The sequence below is a fragment of the Aythya fuligula genome, chromosome 18 (genome assembly GCF_009819795.1).
Source record: "Aythya fuligula isolate bAytFul2 chromosome 18, bAytFul2.pri, whole genome shotgun sequence".
Lineage (NCBI taxonomy): Eukaryota > Metazoa > Chordata > Aves > Anseriformes > Anatidae > Aythya > Aythya fuligula.
In genome coordinates, this window is record NC_045576.1 from 4,438,670 (window position 1) to 4,461,452 (window position 22,783).

A 22,783-nucleotide genomic window follows, 5' to 3' on the forward strand; every position below is an offset into this window, starting at 1 on the left:
CAGCTGCAGCAGAGGCATCGTTCCCCCCCCCCCCCCGCCTTCCCCAGCAGCCCCAGGCCCCTCCAGCAGCCGTGCCCGGCCGTGCAGTGCAGACGAGTGTTCAAGCGAGGACCCAGAGCCTCGTGTGCCTTTCCCCCCCCCCAGGAGGCACGGTAACGATCCAAGGCTCGCGAAACGAAAAGGCCAGCACGTTAAACTAGCACCTCTTGCCCTGCCGGGAGGTAGGGGAGAGCTCGCTCCCAAGTCACGAGGGGTTTTGAGCTTGCCCCCAGCTGCCCTTCGTGGCTCTGGGCTCTGCCAGCAGCACGCGGAGCCGAGCGAGGCTCCTTTCTGCGCTGTCCCGGGCGAACCACAGCCAGAAAGAGAAACCCCAACGCCGCTTCCTCTGCCGCTGTCCGCGTGCGGCGATGAGCGTCCTCTGTTCTCTTCCCGTGAGCTGGCAGCTTGGCTTTTCTCACTCCCCCCCTCCCCTGCAGAGCAAGAGATAACGCTAAAAAAATAAAGGAATTTCAAAGTTCAAACCCTCCTCACTTCTCCGTCTCTCTGCGGGATGTAGACCCTCCCCACGGCCGGCGGCCTCTCCCGTTCACCTGTAAAGTGCTGGTCAGGTGGATTTGTTCCTATGGGATCTCACGGCTCACCACCCCGAGAACCTTCACCCTCCCTACAAGAATAAACAGCTGTGTTACGTCTATAACTTATGGCGTTGCCTGCTCATGCACGTTTCCCTCTCTCGTGGAAGCCAGGACAGGGGCAGCACCAGCTCTAGTCGTCGACGGTGATGTTGCGGAAGAGGTAAGCCATGGACTCCCCGTTGTGGATTCGCCGGATGGCTTCGGAGAGGATCAGGCTGATGTCCACAGTCTTTATCTTGGGGCACTGCAGCTTCTGCACCTCGTGAGGAACCGTGTTGGTTACTACCACCTGCGGGGCGTCAGGAGGAAAAGACCAGGAATGTATCAGCGACACGATTAATTCGCATTCCACAGCTACCCCAAATCAGCTCCACGGGTCAGGGCAAGGCTGAGAAATCCCCGTATGTCAGAGAAAAAGATGAGATGGGCTTCTCCACGTGGCATGCAGTCTGTGCAAGGGATGCTATCATGAGCAATCTACGACAGCCGCTACCACGGAGGCCACGAGGCCCGTTCAGACCCCAGGATCTGACACATCGGATCCCGAGGACGAGGTCTGAGATCTCATCCTTGTGATGTGCCCGTCAGCAGCTGGGGCAAGAGGCAGAATGCCTGCGGCGTGAGAGAACGGTCACGTGCAGCCAGCTGCGGTGAGGGAAGTGTCCAGGCAGGGGTGAGTAATATCCGTGCGTGGGGGAGACGACACGCAGAGAAGCAAACCTGACCCCAGCAAGTATTAATCACAGCGACTCGTCTGTGAACAACCAGAACCGAAAGCATCTGATGAAACCAGGCACTCCCCCAGGACCAGATTCTGGTTTTTAGTGCCTCAAATCCACCGCCAGAGCCGGCCCTTCCTCGGCAGCCCCAAAAAAACGGGCTCACCTCGTCGATGGAGGACTCCTCTATGAGGCGGGGCGCGTCCGCAGACAGCAGCCCGTGCGTGGCCATCACGAAGATCTTGTAGGCTCCGCGCTCTTTCAGAATCTCGGCGGCGGCCACAAAGCTCTCCACGTCATCGATGATGTCATCCTGAAAAGAAACAGAAACGGCATCAAAGCCAGGAGCTAAACACACCTGCAGGGCATGGGGGGGGATCTGCAAGGTGTTGTGGCTTTGGCCACGCACAAAGGAAAAAAATCCCTGCCTGTTTCAGCTCTGGTGAGGGGCACGAACACCCCTTTGCAAAACCTCGGGCTTTTTCCCTGATTCACAGCCCCTTTTGATTAGTGCACAACACAAACTGTGTGTCTTGGAAACAAAGGAGGCTCAGCTCACGCACGCAAGGCAGGAAGGAATTCTGCCCTGGTGGTAGGAGCTGCACGGCACAGCACCCACGAGGAGCTCAGCAAGGTTTTGCTGGTTTTAAATATTTTAGGAGAATTCTTCACGCATCCCAGATTCATTGACTATTCGTGGATATCTCATGTTTGTAGATTCAAGGGGGTAAAGCTTGCAGGTTTTACAAGGCTGAAGTACGAAGCGTTTTCAACAGAAAGCTGAAATAATCAGAACTTATCACTAAAACTGAAGAAAAATGGCAACGATCGTGTTCCCACCCTACAGCAGGGGGTCCCTCCCACCCTCTGGGATAAAGCAGCCCGTGAGAAGATGCTGGGAGGAGGAAGGAGGCCACCCCCCGCCCGCTCCCCTCCATCACCCTCGTACCACGATGATGGCGATTCTTCCTCCAACATCTCCCACCACGGTTATCGGCGGCTTCTCCTTGGCCATCATCACTGGGGAAGAGAAGAAACGAGCCCAGCTCAGTCAGCTCTGAGTCAAACCGCAACCGTCCCACCCTGCACGAGGCCGCTCTTTCCCCAGCGGGTAAGCGCTGCTGTGACCATCCTCCTCCTCCTCCTCCTCCTCCTCTGAGCAGCACTGCTGCCTCAAGACGAAACTCTCGGTTTCTGCAGGGACCCAGCACTGATCTCCGAGACACGTGGATCCAAAAATCTAACAGATCCTCGTGCAGGGAGCGCTACAAAGCTCTACCTCGTCTGTGGGGAACCTCCGCGACTTCTTGCCTCTGCGCTCCAAACCAGGACTCGGGGAAAGGGGGCTGTCACCACTGGGAACAACAACCAGGATTCCCCGATAACCCCTCTCAAAGGGGCAGTGCACAACGTGCAGTTTTTCACTGGCTGGGCTCACTGATTTGGCCGAAGGATTTCGCTCAGGCTGCAGCTCGCTTACTCTTGGCTCACCAAACCTGCAAGGATCTTTCAGCGGACACGAGCGCCTTAACAGCACCTGCAAGGAGAACTTCCAACGTTTTGCTGAATGTTTTAAAGTACGTTAATGGGCAGAGCAGGACAAAATCCAGCCCAGACTCAGTTCTACAACCGCAGTGCATCCAGAAGTATACACGGATGATCTGTGCCATGTGGCACGTGGGAAAGATGCGCCAAGAAATGAGGATCCACTCCGCCCTGGCTCTGCCTGCGCACTGACAGGGCTCGTGCACAAGCTCCCTACAAAGCACCAGCGAGCACCAGGCAGAAAGCCCCAGCAGGGAAGCACGTGGAGGTGGTAGGTGGCTCCGGGAGTTTCGTTAGGTGATAATCTGGGCTGATCTAACCGCTGAAGCAAAGAGAACACCAACGTTTGGTAAGGCTGAGCCAGCAGCACACCTGCACCCCCTGCTCGTGTGCTATCCACAGGGAGTGCAAAGCGTCCTCCCGAGCCACTTGGTTTCCCTCCTCTTTGTAGCTCAGCCTGCGAGTGATCTGCCCACAACAGCTTCTCAGGTCCAGAGGACTTTTAGCCACCTAGAGAGGAAGATATTCGTCCTGTGAGACAACCTGCTGCCACGTCACGCTTTACGCTCGAGCAGCATGAAAAAACACAAGGCGCTGCCCGTCGAGAAGCCTGCCTGAGCACTGATTTCAGCCCTCCCGCGTCAGGAGTCCTACCTGAAACTCCCCGTCCTGCACAGCAGGCTGAGCCGGTGCTATTCCCACAGCTCCCCAGCGCCTGGGAACACTCAGGGCCCGAGCACGGCTGCGTGAGTCAGGCTGAGGGATGCGACTGAAGCAATTAGCAGGACCACAGCTCCAAAGATTCGTGTGCAGTGCTGCTCCTCATACACAAAACGCACCCTGAGCTCACCAGAACTGTACAAAAAGGTGACCAACACGTTCTGCTTTGTCCAAAAGGATGTCACTCATTGCTAGGCTTTGTGGTTAAAAAAAAAAAAAAACCATCACAGCTATCTTGGACTCGACGTTAATTGCTCTTTGGAGCACGCATTCCTCAGCCTCCCTTGCACTGCTGTTGCTGAGGCTCTCTTATCAAATGCAAAGTCCTGTCTAAATCCTGGAGGGAAAGCAGCCTGATGAGAAGGAAGAGTGCTTGCAATAAAGCAGGATTAAGCTTCAGGAGAGATAAGCAGACCATAAATGTCAATTACAGGCACTACCTACCTGCTCAGGTTAGTTATTAGTTTATTAATCTAGTCGGGACAGTAACGCAGCTCCTGGTGGGAGCTACGAAATATCGAAAGGATTACATCTGGCTGCTCTCCCTGCGCATCCACAAACGAGCACCACTTCTGTTTACAACAGCCAGGTGAGGGAAAACCCTAAGCAATGGTGAACAGATCCCAGGGAGCTGAAACCCAGCACTATTTTACAGAAAAACGTGAAGTTTCAGCAAATCTGTATCTTCCCCTTCCATAAAGGGAGCAAACACGCTCCTCGTTAGGCTCAGAGGCCAACATTAGCCGTGCTTTTTACAGCTTTTGTCTGCTTTTGGACGCTGTGTTTCAGGTTTGCTTTACTGTTAAAGCAGGGTAGGCAACGTGTCGACCTACCCGGATCCTACAGAGATGTTCTCCCTTTTTCCTTGTTCAATTTTCTCTGCAAAGAAAAGAAAAAAAATTGCAAGGCAGAGATCCACCCACAACCACATCAAATCACAAGAGAGCTTCGGTCGCTGCAGCACGAGCAGGGCGCACGCAGGGGTTACTGCAGCCACTTTCCTTTTCTTCCAAATCTTTGGGGTATCTCTACGTGCACGTCAGAACCGCTGCGAGAAGGTGGCTCAAAAAAATGATTTAAAATAATAAAGAACGTCCTCTTCCCAGACACAAAACCTCTATCTGTGTGTAGAAAGAGAAGAAGGCGACAGAAGTAAGCCACAGGTGTACCTCTGCCAGACGGAGCCCCTTTGATTATCACAAGTTTAGGTCAAAAAGTGCTGCTGATTTTTTTTTTTTTTTTCATGGAAAGTCATAAAAAGATGCTGGTTGTATCTGCAGCCTTTTGAATATAAAAAAATGACTACTTTTATAAAGCAGGAATATCAAAGAACACGGGGGTGGTGGGGAAACCAGCCAAACGCTCTGACCTGCACCTTGCTCCTGATGCACACACCCAAGCTCCGCGCATTGCAGGTGAGCTGATCACCGTGAGCAGGCAGCGTTCCCGGGTGCTCAGACCTGCTGCTGCAATCAAGCGGTCAAAAACCGGGTTAAGGAATGCTAAAATTGGGGCTGACAGTTCCCACACCGCTGCGTCACAGCGATAACCACCCCGTAAGATAATGCTGCCTTTGCAACAGGGCCTAGGGACAAAAGGCTGCTGGAGAAATGGTGCTGAGAGATCTGGAAGGGCTGATAACAGCGTCGTGCCCCAGCCCCAACACAGCAGAGATAAGGGGGCAGGGAAGCAGGAACAGACCCAAGGTCGCTCCAGTTTTTCCACCCAGCTTCTCCTCCTTCGTGGCAGCTTGCTGGGCTCTGGGTTTGAAGCAGCCCGTCACCTCCAGCACCAAGTAGGGGGTTTCAGAGCCACTTTTCTCCAGGAGGGGCAACACGCAAAGCTTCCACGGGCACTTGGTAAAGCACGGCCCCGAGCTTCGAGACAAAGGGCACACAAAGAGAAGGTCTCCAAGGCTCCGAATTCCTGATTTTGGGGTGACATGAGCTGCTGCTGCCATTTTAGCACAGCGCTTTGGGAAGTGCAGCTGGAGGCACCCCTGGCACGTTGCTGTTACAGCTCCACGCGCCGCCCCATCACAGCATGGCATCGGCACACAGACCCTGGACCATAAATAAGCCATTATGCTGCACAGCACTCGTTAATTAAGGGCACGTGATCCCCACCTGAACAGGGAGGAAAGGGACACGCCAGGATGCAGGAGCCTGGCCGATTCACTCAAAAACCCGCAAAGAATCACAAAAAGCATTGCATAATTGCTGTAGGGCTCCCAGCTCCAGGTTTTGCCTCCCTGCTGGCTGCGGCCATGCCCTTGGGGCCCCAAATTGTGGAGTCTTGAGAGGAAGGATGCCCCACATCGATCTGCTCGCAGCCCAGAGCAGGATGCTCTGCTCTTAGTCTCAGTTGCTTCCCCCAGGAGGGCTCCCACTTCCTACCTGTGTTCGTGAAACCTGAGCCAGACAGCCCTGGAGGCTGATTGTTTTAACAACCAGATTCCTTATTTTTTTTTTTTTTCTGGCCAGTTTTGGGGTAAGGAAGCAGGCAGCTGTGGGTTCCGAGTGTGCCCTATCTTCCACAAACACAAGACGAGCACAGAGCCCTGTTTTACCCCGTCGCCGAGCTTTATGGTGCTGGGAGTGGAGGTGCTGGCACACAGGGCAGGGAGAGCTGATCAAAAGCTTTGTTTGATGCGCCACTCGAGCTGGGAAAACACCTTCCAAATGACTCAATCAGATAGGAAGGGAGGCGGAACCGAGGGGGTAAGCACAGCCTCACAGCATCACCATCCTCAGCCCTGCTTCGTTTTCACCTCTGCTGGACAGAGAGCAGATCCCTGGCAGGGAATGCAGCACAGGCAGGATTCTCCAGAAGCTTACAGACTGCTTTCAGCCAGGTATTATTACCTCAGCGTCCTGCAGCTCCACAAGCAGAGCCCAGCACTCACTCAAAACCACGTAGTATTTCCTAAGTAGTTTAAGTTCACTAAGCATTACAAGTTTACTTAGTATTTACTAAGGTCATAAAACTGGAGAGAAAAAAAAAAGCAGCTTTCTGCTGAGAGTTTTGGACAAGCCACACCATAATCCACCCCACAACTCCCCCGTCAGACAGCTCCCGAGCTGCAGCTTGCTTGTTTTCCATGTGTGCCGTAGGCATGCAGGAATGCAAGGTCATTAGTCAAGGGCTGAGTTTCTGCAGGAGATAAATAAAGTGGTGGCACACAGCAAACCAGTTCACCTTTGGGTAGCTGAGGGCTGAACACATTTTTTCCACCGAAACCCTAACGAAACGGGACAGGGGGAAATTTCTGTACGAGCCACCATTTATGGGGCTCCCCAGCAGCACAAGCTCCCACAGCTGAGATTCCTTCGAGTGACACGACTGGGAATAAAGCTGCAGCAGCCAGATGTGACATCCTGGAGGACAGGATCCTCTGCGGGGCAGGACAGGAAGCAAAAGGCCATGAGTAAGCGTGCACATCCCTGTTTTGTTGCCAGTGCACAAAGAAATCCCCTGTCAGACAGGAGACAACTGTGATGAAGCTCCAAACATCACTGCGAAACCCCTCCTGGGCCTTGGGGTGGAGTTTCACCAGCATCACAAGCCTGGCTGAACTGATTTCATTACCGAGCGATGCCTGGGTTAGCACAAAATGCCTGCGGTCTTACTTGCCTTCCCCCTCCCTGACTTGGCCACAAACTGGTTGGATGCTCTCCTTCAACTTCAAAAGGGGAGCTGCTTATCAGCAGCCCCGGCCACAGCCCGGGTAATTACGCGTGGCTGCGCAATGGGCGGCTCTGTCCCAGGCAGCAGCACGCTGCCATTCCCACCTGCACGCCACCCATCGCTTCTGTCCGACCCCCACCTACCTAAAAAGGTGAAATCCTCCCAAATTAAGAGCTGGATTTTGGCTGTTTGTTCGATTGGTGCTGTTGTAAGAACGCCAGCAATCCTAAGGGATCCTACGGGGGCTGTTTTTCCCAGAATAAAAGGTTTCCTCCTCTTTGCTTTCAAGACAGCAGCTTATCAGCTGGTGGCAAGAGCACGGGAAGAAGCTCAGCGATGGTCCCCGAGCCTGCTCACAGCAGCCACACGAGCACCAAGGCTGTGTGGAAACAGCCCCACGGCTAGTGCAACACGACCACCTGCATCTCAAGGTGGAGAAAGCTTCCAGCAGTGACCATGGCTGCACGAGGGGGAAGCAAAGGCCAGCTCATCTCCTCAGGCTGTGCACAGCGGGCTGTCTCAGGGGCCGTTCCCCTGCTAGTTCCACTTTTGCATTGCTTTTCTGGTTTCAGTGAGTTCTGCACTGTAAAACCCCACCTCTAGCACAGGTTTGCCTGGCACTGCTGAGTGGGTGAAGCCAAGGGGAGCGAAACTGGTGCTCTGCATGGCCAGAAAGAGTTAAACAAGGACCTCCCCACACCTTCTCCTACATCAACCTTTCCACGAGGAAAATTCAACTGCCCTAGGGCTGGTTATAGCTACAGAGCCCTACCGGGAGCCATTTCCCACTTGTTTTTTTTTGCTCAGAGATGAGCAGAGAAGCTTAATCTTACAAGGCAGCTCCAGGCCAGGGTGCACGGTTGCATTTTTGACCATCGGAGGGGAGTGACGGCCGTCGTCCATGTCCTGCTCCGTGCACTGAGCCTCTCCGTGGATCACTGCTAGTCCCAGCCGTAGTCTCTCAGCATAAGACTGAGCCCTGCAGGACAACCACAGCACGTCAGATCCAACAAAAAAGCTGCACAGGATTTCCCCAGGGAAGAGCTTCCCTGAAAAGGACTTTGGATTCCCAACACCCCAAAGCCCACTCTGCCCCCTGCCCCCACCACAGAGATCTCCTGGTGTTCCTCTGCACGCCGAATGTTCTCTGACACGGTCAGGCCCTGCTGAAACTCATGCAGGGAGCCTGACCCCAGGTGAACCACTTAGGTTTGCAGCGGCAAACTCCAAAATTTACTCCCGTGGGGCTGGGACTGCAAAATTCAGCTGCCCATCTGCGCCACTACAGATGCCCATCTGACTTCCAGCCACAAATGCCTTATGAAACAGATTGCTGATCCATTTGCAAACCCTCCCTTACTTTTCCCCAGTGTATTCCCCAGCAGCCCAGACCTTTTCCAAGTTATTTTTAAACCAGATAATAAAAAAATCTATTTACCTTTTAGCTGCATCAGGAGATTTGGCTACAATAACTGCGTTTCTGTAATCCGGAATCTGGATGTGATAAAAAACTGTTTAAGTAAAGGCCTTCTTGAGAGAGCATTTCTGGTTTGATTCATGGCTGAGGACCTGCACCCACTCACTTTCCCCAGCCCAAATCTTCCTCCTGGGGTACAAGCACTGCAAGGCCACTGCACCCCTTTTCAACACCTGTATTTGCATATTCTGCCCCAAACGCCACACAAATAGGGTTAGTGCTGGCAGTAGTGCAGGGGATGCCATCTGTTCACAAGTCCCACTTTGCACAGGACTGGAGTTCACTGCTGGCATCCACAAGCCACGGGGTCACCTGCACTGCTACCTGCAGCCGGGTCTGAGAGACGGGGCACAGTGCAGGGCAAGAAAGGGGGCTGTTTAGACCCTGGGGCCAAAGGGGTCAGCCCTGGCTCTACAACACAGAGCCCCCAGTGCCCACGCAGAGCAGGTTTTACACTCAAAATGGTCAAAAGGAAGAGCTCACTGTGTTTAACCCACCCCACATGGGCTGGCTGCAGGTCCGAACCCAGGCCCTGGGCTCCCCACGTGCAGCAGCCCTGCTCTCACTCACAGGCATAAATCAATTCCTGCATTTGGGAGACAAAACGCCCATCCCCAGGCCCTCTGTGTGCTCAGCATTCCTAAGCAGAGCCCAAGACAAAGTCCATCAATAATTCAGATCAGTCAGACAGCCACCGCAGAACAAAGGGGGAGTGGAGACACTAACAGGATTTAAAAGGTGATCAGAGGCAGGGGCATAAAGAGCACCTCTCAGATGGCTCTGGCTCTACAGAGAGCAATGAATTTCAACCGAGGGCTCAAGCTCATCTCCAGCTTATGGCCAAAAACTCGATTTCTATCCAGGTGTAATCTCACGCCATCTAATTTAATGTAGTGTTTTCCCACTTCCTTGTGGGACATGCAAAAGGTTTCCCTGAGAAAAAGAGATTCATGAGCAGAGCATCTGATCTAGCACCCCTACACCGCCACGGCGTTAAGCCAAGTTGATATACACAGAAGTAGAGTAACCTCACTTCTTCCTGTATGTACTGAATCAAGAAAGGGGATGCCCGCAGGTTGTCTACGGGGAAGCTGAAGAAGCCTTGGATCTCCTTTTGATGAAGGTCCATCGTGATAATGTGCGTTAACCCTAAGAAAGGAGAAAAAAAAAAAAAAAAGTGATTCATTGAGACGAGTCCCACAAAGCTGGAGTTCCTGAACCATCTCCATTTTCCAGACTACTTCAGTTCTTAGTCAGACCAGCATGCCACGTGTTAAAATGAGCATAAGCAGGTAAAAAAAAAAAATAGTTCCAGAGACATGGGAAGAAACAGGCATGCAGTAAGACGCTGCCCGACCAGCAACCGTGACTATTTCAACGCGACACTTCTAGGCCACTTCCCCAGGCATGAGCTAAAGAAATAAAAATAAACTCCCCCAAAGCAGCTCAGGGTTTTGGCAGCACGCCTGCGCATCTGACAGGAGGAGAAGGGAAGGGAAGGGAAGGGCAGGCGGCCTGCGGGCTGCCAGCAGCTGCAAGGCAGCACCCAAGGCGGCCGGGCTGCTCCCTGCGACGCTCACCTGCCTTGGCCAGCATGGAAGCCAGCAGCTTGCAGACTATGGAGCCTCTCTTCCTCATTTTGCTCTGTTTGCTGTAGGGGAAGTAAGGGATGACCCCGATGATGTTCCTGGCACAGGAGGTCTTCAGTGCATAAGCCATTATCAGCAGCTCCATCACGGCAGTGTTCACATCTCTGCAAGATTCGGATGTTGCACACATCAGGTATTTTTCCAGCGCGAGCCCTTGCCACACCATACCCACACTCCCCTCATCGAATTTCCAGGTAAATAGCGTTGTGCCTCATGCTAACGTGTGCAAGACCTGCACTCTGATCCTGCAGCTCCTTCCCTCGTGCCACAGCACATCATCAGCAACTGCTAAATGCAGGGGCAGCCACTGCAGCACTGCTGGGCAGTGACTCACTGGGCAGAACGGGATCCTGCGGTCTGACACGAGGTGTACGATGACTCCCTCCAACAACACAGCAGAGAGGGCATTCTCCCGCACTAATGATGGAACAAATGTCACTTCACACAGTATATTCTAAAATAAAACAGGCTTTAGAAGAAGCAGCAGCACGTGTGCAGCCACCACAATTTCATCCACACTAGATTTACTGAACTATTTTATTTTATTTTATTTTTTAGCAACATAATCAAGTTACTTTCCCTGCCTTCAATACTGTACTCTGAAGCTGCACCGAGCCCCAACACATCGTTCTGGCAGAGCTCAGCATCTCCTTGCTATCTGACTTACCTAGAGATGGAAGGAACAGCAGTAGAAACCCCAACCAACGTTTACTTGGAAAGTGAAACAAAGAAGGGATGTTGGCAGAGCACACACAGACAGGGATGCACGTAAAAACATCTGCGATGAGCTGCACCACGATGCCTGGCGCACCCCAGGAGTGCATTTATCTGCATCTGGACTCATTTTGGAAAGGAAAAAGAAGGGCCAGTCCTTTCAATTCCTTACAACCAACACCGAGGCAGGGCCCAATCCCACATCAGTGCCTGCAGCATCGCAAAGCAACTCGAGACCACTTTGGAGGTGAGCAATGTGCGCTTGGGAGCAATCAGGACTTGCGGTCCCTGCCCTGAATAAAGATGTTCCTGCTTGGTTTTGTTTTTTTTCCAGCAGCCACCCCACGTACCGCTTCCCCAGGGGGGCCACGCTGAGGGTGGCCCTGCTGCAGAGCCACAGGGTGACCGAGCAGGGGCTGCCCGGGGCCACCCTCCCACGCAGAGCATCTCGAAGCCCTGCAGAGCTTTTTGGGAGCTTCTATTTTAGGATTACCCTCCAGCCCACCTGGCCTGCCATCCCCAAGCGCTCAGAGACACCATTTCCCATCCGTGTGTGACACCACATTCCTCTAACCACTTCTCCGGGGCTCTCCCTTTTCCTTTGGGACCCAACTTTTATTCGTGGCCCTCATTTGCGACCGCTCTGCATCTCTTTATTCTCCTGCTGGCTCCGCCGAGCCCCCCGCACAATGCTGCTCGTACACAAGAAAGCTTTGTCAGCTCCGAAGCAGCCAGCCAAGAATTACATAAAACATAACCCCCTGCCACCTAGGGCAGCGAGCTAACAAAGAACCACTTCTTCCCTTTGCTGTTCCAGTCGTGCCAGCGCGGCTGGGAGAGGAGAAAAGGATGCTGCTATCAGTATTGTGTGAGACAAAGCAGCCTCGCTTAAGTCTAATTGAAGGTCACCCACGAAATTCAATATTTTCCATCATCATTCCTCAAATTACTTTAAAAAAAGAGTAACAAAACAGAGAACACGACTGCTGCTGCGAGGGGAGGTTGCCAGTAACCTCAAAAGGTGCCCGCAGTCCCCGTGCTGCTGGGGGAGGTGAGGGAAAAACTACTCAAGGAGGAGGAACGCCTCTCAGTGTGCAGGTGGGGGTCCACGCTGGACTCTGGAGAGCTGCTCCCTTTGCCCTACCCTCACTGCCCAGCACCTACATCCACAGCACGCTGCCTGTTCAAACCAGGCAGGAACGTCCAAATTGGGGTGCTCAGCCCTGCTACTGTGAGGGCCCAACCGTGCCGAGCAGGGGGCAGAACACGAGGCTGTGGTGATGCTCTCCACAGCCGCCAGCACCCTGCAGCTCCTGCTGAGCCAGCAACGCTCCTCGTGTCCCCACCAGACCTTGCTCTTCTCCCCATGCCCACCAGGAATCCCTCCCGCAGCTTTTTGATCCCACAGCCCCTGGTAGAGGCAGCAGCCCCAGGCAGTAAGGAGCTCCTGAAGCTAAAAGGCTGGTACTGGGAAGCTGAGAAGTACCTGGTACTGGGAAGTGCCACCCCTTCTGTCTGCTCTCAACTCCGCACCCGCTGCCTTTGTTTGTCCTCTCCTTGTTCTGGCAGAGCAGTGCCTCTTACCTGCCACTTATCCAGAGACCTCTGGCAGATCTCCCCGTAGCCCTCAGCAGCACCAGGAGGTTCAGTTTTCCCCCCCCACACACGCCAGTCCCTACACCAGCAGCCCCAGATGACACCTGGCACTGGAACTTCTTTAGTTCTGCTCCATTTTTTGGACCAGGAGCTTGCATCAAGTATTCAGCTCTTTCTGTTCCATCTCCATGCATTTAAGATGCAGACTGTGGGTCCACGCTGCAGCATAACAAGGCTGTCTCCTCTCCCTCATTTTCCAGCAAGTTCTAGTATTTCACTTGCTTTTTGAACCAGAAATGAGCGTAGGAGCCCTACTTTCAGGTTATCCGACACGGTGGTTGTTTTTATTCTTGAAAAGCTCCCTGAAGCCCTCTGCAAAATGGAGACGTCCTTGAACCTGTCCTCTCGAGCAACGCAGCAAGGCACAGCTGCAGCTTGAGAATAAAAGATGATTTGTCTGTACAACAGTGGCACCTCGACCGAAGGAGCTTCAGCACTTTTGCTAAAAGGACCCATTTCTCGACCCGGAATAATCAGTTCAGATTACAGAAAAACAGGAGGGTAAACAAGCTGAGGGCAGGGGAGGTTTTCCCCAAGAGCTTTGTTAGTCCCCAGTGCTCCGAGTTCTCTCTCTGAATTCCTCACCCGTCTCATGTTCACAAAGCTCTCAGTTACAAGTAATTTGGGAGAACTCTCCCAGCAGGGGCAGCAGAATGGTGCCGTTCACCTGGAGCACAGCCTGCAGCAGAGGGTTCTCAGCTCGCAGAGATTCAGCTGCTCCCTGGGGGAGGAAACCCTGAGAGCATCCCTCTGGAGACAGAGGAGCTCCAGGAAAATGCCTCAGCCTGCAAGAGGAGCTCCACAAGTGAGGAGGCTGCTCCTGTAGTCCTCCTGATTCTGTTAACAACAGGCCAAGCATTACAAAGAGAAAATGAGTGTGAATTCTCAGTGGGCTGTATTTCTTAGGAAAATATCAGTTTCCAGGTTATTTTGCTACCTGCTGGAGCTCTGGTACTTACTGGTGCTTGTGATCTCCAAAATCCCAGCAGAATTTGCTATCTTGGAGAAAGCTGTCAGAACTGGAACACCTTTACTTCTGCTCGTGGTGCAAAACGCAGCGTATCAATACCTCACCTCTGAGAACAGCACCTCCCCTACCTGCTCTTGGTCATTCTGCAGGTTTCATTTGCATCACTTGCACACAGGCTCCCTCCCACTAACTTGCACGGACTGCTTGGTCACTATCAGCTGTCCCATCCTAATGCCATCTTCGTACACCCTACATCAGCCAGGAGAACGTGGCTCCTGGGTCAACAAGTGGCTTTCTGGGACCAGGGTTACCTTTAGCACTTATTTTTCCTCTTACTCCGAGGCTAGAACAGCCCAAAGTAAAAAATAAAAATAAAAAATTGGCCCACTTAAGAAAATGCATCACATCTTTAAGAATTACACGTGTGGAGGAGGGAAGGAAAGGATTTCCACACCACTCAGTTTCACACCACTGTGGGGAGAGGGGCAGAGTAATGCAGCCTGTGATGGAAGCACGAGCTGCCCTTTAGTTGCTGGCTCTGCTGCTCGGTAATGGGAACAGAGAGGAAATTGCACGTCCTGAAATGGAAGTGCCAGTCAGACATCCCCGAGAAACTGAGCCTGCGAGGACACCCCCACGGCCCAGGGGTGCTTCGCTTCGCCCCATCCGTCGGGCTGGCTCTTGCCTCAAACGCCACTTGTGCTGTTGGATGGGACGCGGCTCGGTTTGCTGTGGTGAGCGATCCTCTGGGAATTTTAACAGCTGAACGCTGTGTTGTGTCCTAGATTAAGTCAAAGCACTGAGATCCCTGCAAAGAGACATTGCCGTGCTGGCTAATGGCTAGCAAGCTAACCAGAACGATCTGCTGGAGCAGAAATTAAAAGCACGTCACAGGTGTAAAACCCAGCCACAAGTCCCTTACCTGGGGATGGTCTGGATAATGAAGATATCCTGTCCCCGGACAGACTCTTTTATTTCAACTCTTGTTTCTGAGGAGGAATGAAAACACAGGTTTATTCCCAAACGTCAGACTTCCAGCGATAAGACATCGTGTTGTAAATAAGGCATCACGTTTTAATGACAATTGGGCCCAGAGGTCGGGGAAGGCAGCAGGACTTGTGGGTTTTTTCCAAAGACTAGCCCTGGGAAGCAAGGAGCTGGCACCGCATTCTGGTGAGTGAGCTGCATTTACAAGGCAAAATAGGCTGACTGGCTGTTACCTTGCACCTAGAAGCCAGTTACTTAACTCCCAAGGAGAGATCCTTTCCATTTCTCCTGCTGAAAGCCATCAATACCTCATTCCCTAGCTAACAAAGAGCCACCCCAAAGCAGAACATCCTCCAGTACTCACCAGGTTAGCCCAGCACACCCCTGCAGCAGTGCTCAGAGGAAGAGCTCCCCCCTTGCTTCACTATGAAGCTCAGGGTATCTCAATGCTGCCATGAGCTGGAAACCTGAGTCTCCCCTGAAAACGCTTCCTACAGCCCCTGACTCAAAAGGAAAAGCCCCAAAGCAGCTGAGCAAAGCCAAAGGTTTCCCAAAGCACCCTCCTGGGCTGCTCCTTTCCCACAGGAGCAGGGATAAGACAAAAGAGAGCGAGATGTGCTGGGCTGCAGAACCCAAACCTACCCGTCCAGACATCTGCAGCAGCCTTAAGGGACCCTGCTGAACGGAGGATGATTTGTTGGGCAGCGATGAGGAACGGCTTCAGCCCCTGAAGCAGGCAGCCCGATTTAAAACCGACCCCAGAGGGCAGGGAGCTCTGAGCAGCACGAGGCAGCCCAGGCACAACCTCATGCATCGCCGCGTGGCTGTCCCGCTGCTCCTACCAAAACTCCTCGTGGTGAGCCAGAGACACTTCCATCACTCACTCACTCACCTGAAACTCTCCTGAAACTCTCTTTCAAACGCAAACAAGACCTTGAAGTGGTAAAGGACTTTGAGCCAAACTCCGTTAGCCAATATCCTCGAGTTTCAGCCCAGCACAGACAACTGGAAACGGGCAGCTGTGACGTTTAAAGAGATGCAAACAGGCTCCAAGAGGCACAGGCTCCAGCTCAGCCCCAAATCCGGGCTCTTAAAGGCAAGACGGGTGCCTGTGAACTGCCTGTGGCAGGGGGAGGACTGGGAGCAGGGAGTAATTTCAATTTCACAAGGCATTACTTCAAACTCAGAGGATGGCTTCCTAAGCACAAGAGCAGGTGATGTTTTGTAGCAGCTAACACCCAAGGTAGGAATCTACCACAGATGAGAGAGAGCTGCCAGCCAGGGAAAAGATAACCCAGGGAACGAGGCACACACCTAATTGCTCTGTCTAAGGTTAGGCACAGGAGCTCAGCACCACCAGGAGCAGCAGCAAGGCTGAATCACTGCACCTACCGGACGGGTCTGACTGTCTGCAGCTCTAAGATCACCCCAAAACAGGTTTGCGAGCAGCGAGGGCTTCTCTTACCTCCATTGGTTTCCTGATACACCACGGATTTCCCCAGCTCAGCGCCGAGACGTCTGGAGAGGAAAAAAAAAAGGAGGTTAGAAACGGGCACTGAGCGCTTCGTGAGCCAAATCCTGCTTGGGGAACGTGGACAGAGCACGAGCTCTGCCCAGGGGGAGCCAAGCACCTCAGCCAAGCTGCAGGACATGTCTTGCCTGGTGCCAACACATCGGGACGGAGCATTTGGGGGCTCACACGCAGCCGTGTGTGTGCCCTACGGCTGGTCAGGGCCGTCACGCACCCGTCCCGTCGGTATCAGCCACTGAGCAACCCATCCCACGACCAGCACCACCCAAGGAATCGGCACAAACCCCACAAAACTCTGAGAAAGAGCCCACCCCAAAGGCTCCTGTCCGGCAGAGAGGTGGCACGATGGCACCAAGCCTCATTTTCTGAGGAAAACCAGCAAAAACGTGTTCAAATTATACCAGCCAAACAGAAACAGGGCTCGGGAGGCACCCGCCTCCTGACGCTGCTACATGCTAAAGATTCATTTTGGAGAGCGTGTTGAAATGCTCTGAAGTGCAGACTATTCCCCCCGGGTGACACTTCTGCCTTTCACAGTCCCAAGAGGTGATCCACCGGGAAGTATTTAGAGGCACATGAGCCCAACCAGCAGCTCCTGGACTCAGCTCCGAGCCCCTAAGCTGAAGTCTCAGCTCAAAAAACTACCCTGGAAAGTGAGCTTGGGGCAGCTGTGACGCCCCAACGCACACGGTGTGTTTGCTGAAGTGGAGCAAATCCACAGAGGAGTGGAGCAAATACACGGGAGCAACACGGAGGAGTTTTGTGACGCCTGGAGGATGCGGCTGGCAAGGTCCCAGGGACGAAACGAGACGAAACGAGAGCCCTGCTGAGGCAGCACGGCGTTAGCACAGCTTCTGTGCTGCTGAAAGCAGGAATCGGAGCAGCAGGTTTGGCCAGAGGAAGATTTACACCGAGGGCAAGGGCAGAGCGCAGCCCAAGCCAGCCTCGGAGCGCCCATTTGGAAGAGGACGCAGAAAAATTTCCACTTCCTATCATTTTGCCCTTTTTTGCCTTCATTCCCAGCTCTTCTCTTTCCAGATCAGAAGATCCAAATCTTCTCTTTCCGTGCAGAAGCTCCCGGCTGCTCGCTGCGTTAGACAGCAGAGGAATTAAGCTGACAGCAAGAATTTCAGCTGCGTTTGGCTTCAGCAGCCAGCACCCAGCCAGGCCAGCGGGGCTGTCAGAATTCCTGCATCAGGCTGGCCGCAGACACGGGCAGGTCTTCGCTAGGGAAAAGAGGCAGTCCGAGGTGATTCGGAGCACTCCCACCAGGGATCCAGCTCGTGCTGCCGAGGAGAAGGCTCCTGGTGTCGCAGCTGAAGTGTTCTCCGAGCAAAATAAGCTCCATCAGCAGTCCTACTGCGTAGTCCTACTGTGCAGCAGGATCCTTGGCTATAAGGGGACTGCTGCTGGCACAGAGGGGCTTAAAATTGGGAGACGGTCAGGCCGGTGTCACGCAGCCTGCAGAAATGTCACAATTACCAGCCCCAAGCACACACCAGAGCACCAGCTCGCTGCTGGAAGCTCCCTTCTCCACCCCAGAGGGGCAGAAGCTCAGCCTGGTGCTGGTTTTGGTTTTTGAAGCAGTGCTCAGAGCTGGGATCCGTGCAGAGGGCTGGGCAGGGCAGGGATCAAGGTACGGCTGCTCCCATCTCTTCAAGGCTTCATCCCGCAGCCACTCACGGCTCCTAAAAGGCAAAGCCCTGCTCCCCTCTGTCCTGCTGTCCTCGCACCAGCTCTGGCACCCACCTGACAGCGTGCAAGAGAAAAAAATTCTCTTTATGGCTTAAAAAAACCCTACTGAGAGCAATCAATAAAAATTTACCCTGCTCTGGGATATCCCTCCCTACAAGCAGTGCCCAGGAAAGATGAACGAGCTTTCCACGGTCTCAACGCACGCCAGGACACGAAGCTGAGAGCAGAAAAGCATTTTGGATCTGCCTGAAATTCCCAGCCCAAACGTGATCAGCCCGTGGCTCAATAAGGAAGTGCCACACGGCAGGATGTCGGGAAGCGCGAGGTTTTATCAGGCCTTGGGGCTGCCAAAAGCCGTGGCACCGGGCTCCCGGGCCAAAGGACAGCCGGGTTCAGGACGTGGTTAATCAGAACTGGAGACACAATTCACTTCTGGCTTTTGGTTTCAAGCTCCAGCAAGTCTTTAGGAGAGCACAGCTCCACGGTGTTCCCTGACCTCTCCTTCAGGAACAGCTCAGGAAGGCATCAGAGCAGCCCCTGATGCAGGGCCAGCTGCCCAGCGATCCTTATCGCCCCCCGGGCTGCCCCTCACCTCTCTCCCTGCACCCCCAGGGCCCTGGGGGATCCCTCGCCATCTCCCACCACTCACCCTCTCCAACCAGCCTATTTCCAGCTGGCTGTCCCTTCCCCTCGGTCAGAAACACGCTGCAGTTTCACCCTGTCCCCTCTGCGAGCTTCCTGCCACGGTGCTGCCGTGTCTGAGACGCAGGAGCTGCTGCCAGCTCTGCTCCTCCTGCAGCACAAACTCCCCAGAAAAGGACAGGGTTTGGAGACGGGACACAGCACCCCGCGAGCTGACACCCCGGGGTGCCCCTCTGGTGCTCTGCCTCTTGCCAAGCTGACCTGAGGAGGAAAGCTGCTGTTATTTTTCCTCCCTCCCATCCAAAGCTCCTTCCTCCAGCTGCAGGAGGCTGCTGCAAGGCCTCCCCCCCCCTGCCAGCAGCAGGGCTCGTCTCCAGCTCTCACCGAAAGCGCTGCACTGGCTTTACAGCTGGGCACGGGGCTCCCCGGGACCAAAGATCAGAACAAAAGTCCCCGTCTCTTCCTTATTATTCTGCGTCGCTTCGGCGTGCAGTGCACGCCCAGGATACTCACATCCTGCACGCTGCAGAGCTGCAGGAGCAGCGGGGACACGGCTGCAGGCTTCACAAATCAGAGCTCCTCCAAGGGGGACGTGGTGGTCGTGCCCCCGTGCCAAACACCGCGGTCAGAGCGGAGCGAAATGCATCTGTTGGGCCCCGGGGATTCAAAGCGAATCCCTCCTCCTTCCCCCAGCAGCACGCAGAGCCCATCGGGGATCAGAAATGATCTGGAAAAGGCCCCAGAAATTATCCTTCCCCCTTGCAAACGCAGCTCGTCATCAGCTGCCGAGCGTCCCAGTTAAGCAGTTTTCTTTCCACAGGGGAAAGAATTAAAAAAAAAAAAAATCCCCATCAGTTTACAAGACAGAAGCAAGCGGGAGGTTTATTTCTCTCTGCCATCCCGACTCCGAGGAGCACCCCTGGTAGTTTCACGGAGTATTTGGCTGTCCTGAGCCAGCACCATCTCCTCTCCCTCTCCTAGGCAGGAGCTACCATAAACAAAGGCCTGGGAACTCAGAAGGAGAGCTGAATCCACCATCCAGTCCCTCGGCCCAGTAGGAAATGGTAGAGATCAGCAGCAGGCCAGGACACCACGCTCAGAGCCTGCATCCAACCAGCTCTGGAAGTCTGGCATTAAATGCAGCAGAGATGGAGCAGCCTTCAGGTGACTCGTTTGTAGCGTGCTGCTCCTCCCCAGGGTTATAGGATTTTAGGAAAGGATGAGCTCAGAGTCCTCAGGTATCGGTTTTGCCTCAGGAAGGGATCTTCAGAGTCTCGTTTTCACCCAGCTGGTAACAGACTGAGTGTTCCCAACAGCTTCAAGGCCACTTCTAGGCATCGCTTACCTCTCCTGCCATCGCACCTCCAGGCAGAGAGCAACGGAGCCTGGATGGAGAAGGGCCCCGAAAGGCCCTACCCCGATATTAGGAGTTGTCTTCAAGGTCTTTTACTGCTCATAGTAAAGCTCAATAAAGCCTTTAAGAACGCACTGTGTTCTTAAACTCACCCCAAAAGGCTTCTCCACCTCTACTAAAAGGCACAACCGCCCAGCAAAGCACTGGGATGGGACACAGATGGGAAGGCAGCAGCCCCGCGTCTTTAGCCACCTGGAAAAACAAGGGGGGCACGGTCAAGGTGGTGAAACTGCCCCGGGCTCCTACGGGAGGGCAGTGCACAGCCACAGCACGAGAGGCTGAAAAATACCACGGTTTTTTGGGGAAAAAGCACCCAGCACCTCTACTGAAAGCACGCTTTGGGAAAGACGGCCAGGAGGTCACGCTCCGGATTCTGCTGCTGTTCATCCTAGAGCATCGCCGGGAGCCTTGCAGAGGATGAGGACCCTCTAGACACAGGTTCCTCCAGCAGTACCGCTGCTTCCCGACACCAGGGAGAAATTCCAGACGGTTTTGGCACCTGCCACGCATCACCTCTTGCCAGAGAGAAGCGAGTACGAACAGCGCAGCGCCCGGCCAGCTGTGTGCCGCAGCCTGTGGAAGCCTGCCCCGCGTCTCCTCTCATCACATCTTCGGAAGGCAGCAAGTTATTTTTAAAGACAGAGAGCAGAAAATGACGATTGCCGCTTTGCTCGTTCAGGCCTGAGAGCTCGGAGCTCGTCCCCTGTCCCCGGGGGCTCTGTCACAGCCCGCCTTGATGGAACAGGACGGGCCCTCCCCGGCCCAGCCGGTTACGCAGAGGCTGCTCCCAGGCTTGTATCAGCGAAGGGAAAGCCATCTGGAATTGACCAAATATAGTTGGAAACCACACCAGAAGACCACCCACCAACCACAAAAGCTTTCCACTCCCAAACGCGTGGATTTCCCACAGCCAGGGCAGCCCGTCGCTGTCACCCAACGCGTGGCCCGTCAACACTGGCGATCCCAGACAAACAGCGGAGTCAGCTGCGGGGAGATTACCTGTGCGAAGGGCTGAACACCCTGGTTGTTAGGCTAGCTGGACTCACAACTAAGCCTTTTCACAATTTAAGGCCGCACACCTGCTTTTCGAGGTGCTTCCAATTTAATTTCCTACCCCCTTGAGCAGGGTGAGGACGCTGCCTGCCGTGGAAGACAAACAAGACCCCCAATTTTGGGAGCAGCGCCACAATGCGCGTGTCCCTGCTTCTTAGGAGCTCGGCTGGGAGCTCCCACTTGTTGGCTGCCCCAGTTTGCACGGAATTAACCCAAAACGAGAGGCGAGGCGTCGGTGGGGACCGCGCGCACCAAGCGCCACATCTCGGGGCCGGCTGTTACCTCACGCAGCAGGACCCAGCGCCTCCATCCCCACCGCAAGCAAGCTCTGCCGAAAGGAACAGATAGAAAAAAAAAAACAGAATAGGGGCAAACCACGACATTTCTACCCCTAAACCAACCCCTGTTTGCTTAGCACAAGCTGCCCACCGAGACGCCAGCAGGGCACCAAACCCACCCCAGTCAGCGCACGGATCCCCTCCCCGGCTCCGAGCGGCGAAGCAAACAAGCTCCCAACCCCCTGCCCACAAATTAGCAAAGTTTTAAACCCCCCCCCCCCCCAAAAAAAAAAAACAGCTGAACGCTTTCTGATGCCGATTCCTCCAACCTCCACCTCCTCCTGCCCCACAGCAGGGGCTGCGTGTGGCACCCAAAGGACCTCGGAGGCGCCACGCAGCCGGGGTGTTTTCTTCACCAGCTCTGAAAAAAGAGCTGAGGGGGCTCGGGCAGCACCCAAAGGGGCTCAGGCAGCACCCAGGGGGGCTCGGGCAGCACCCAGGGGGCTCAGGCAGCACCCAGGGGGCTCGGGCAGCACCCAGGGGTGGTCAGACGGGGCTGCTGGAAGCTCTCCACACCAATCCTCGTGCACAGAGGGATCCGCAGCAGGGGTGTGAGGCACGGGGAAGGTGCTGGAAGCCCCAGGGCCCGGCGGGCACTCACTCGGTGATGCGCTTGGCCAGCTCGGTGCAGGCGGCGGTGGAGTTGGCCGAGAAGACCCGGTAGCCGCTCCTGGCCGCGTTCATGGCCAGCGCCTCATGCGGCCCCCGGGGAGCCCGAAAGGGAGGAAAAACAGCTCTGTGAGGCAGCAACAGCTTCCGTGGCATCCTCCTCGCCCTCCCCGCCGACGATCGCCGCCCCCCGAGGGGTGGGGAGCAGCAGCAGGAGGAGGAGGAGGAGGAGGAGGAGGAGGAGGAGGAGGAGGAGGAGGAGGAGGAAGGTCTCGCCCAGCGATGTGCCCGCCCAGAATGCAACCGCGGTGAGCCCCCAGCCCCCGCGGCACCCCAAAAAAAAGGGGCTGGGGGCAGCCTGGGGGGGGAATGGGGGTGGAAATGGGGGGCGGGGGCTGTGGGGGGGGGGTCGCTTTTGGGGTCGGGGTCCTCCTGTCAGAGGATCATAGAGGCGGGGGGATAGAGCGCCGCCCCGCCCGGCCGCCATTTTCTGCCGCGGGGGAGGAGCGCCCCCCGCCGCCATCTTAGGTGAGGGCACGGCGCTCCTGCCCCCGCGGCGGGGTGAGAGGAGGCCGCTGCCGCTCGCACCGAGCTGGTACCGGAGGAGGAGGCGTGAGGACGACTCGAACTCCTCCGCCTGACTCCTGGCGCTTCCCGAGCGCGGCTGCGGCGCTCCGCGGTCGCTTCCCCTCTGCGTGCCTCTTCCCGGGCACGGCGGTGGCTTCGTTGCCCGCACACAAGA

At 54.8% G+C, this 22,783-nt stretch overlaps 1 protein-coding gene across 1 annotated transcript; it reads right to left on the bottom strand.

Annotated features, from left to right (window-relative positions):
• Positions 1-61: 61 nt before the first annotated feature.
• On the bottom strand, positions 62-22,228 carry PRPSAP1 (phosphoribosyl pyrophosphate synthetase associated protein 1). The gene is made up of 10 exons (XM_032199796.1): positions 22,034-22,228; positions 16,225-16,277; positions 14,695-14,761; positions 10,364-10,536; positions 9,817-9,932; positions 8,745-8,800; positions 8,140-8,285; positions 2,304-2,374; positions 1,521-1,667; positions 62-924 (listed from the first exon to the last, which is right to left on the bottom strand). The coding sequence occupies exons 1-10, from the start codon at positions 22,195-22,197 to the stop codon at positions 766-768; spliced, it is 1,152 nt and encodes a 383-aa protein (XP_032055687.1). The 5' UTR covers positions 22,198-22,228; the 3' UTR covers positions 62-765.
• Between the last annotated feature and the right edge of the window lie 555 nt (positions 22,229-22,783).

What these genes read in the sequence shown, in the direction of transcription:
- PRPSAP1 (XM_032199796.1), bottom strand. Translation starts at nt 22,197, where the DNA reads ATGCCACGGAAGCTGTTGCTGCCTCACAGAGCTGTTTTTCCTCCCTTT. An exon ending in CTGGCCAAGCGCATCACCGA is followed by an intron (nt 16,278 to 22,033) that starts GTGAGTGCCCGC and finishes TTTCCTCTCCAG; the next exon opens with ACGTCTCGGCGCTGAGCTGG. An exon ending in TCTCCTGATGCAGCTAAAAG is followed by an intron (nt 8,286 to 8,744) that starts GTAAATAGATTT and finishes GTTGTCCTGCAG; the next exon opens with GGCTCAGTCTTATGCTGAGA.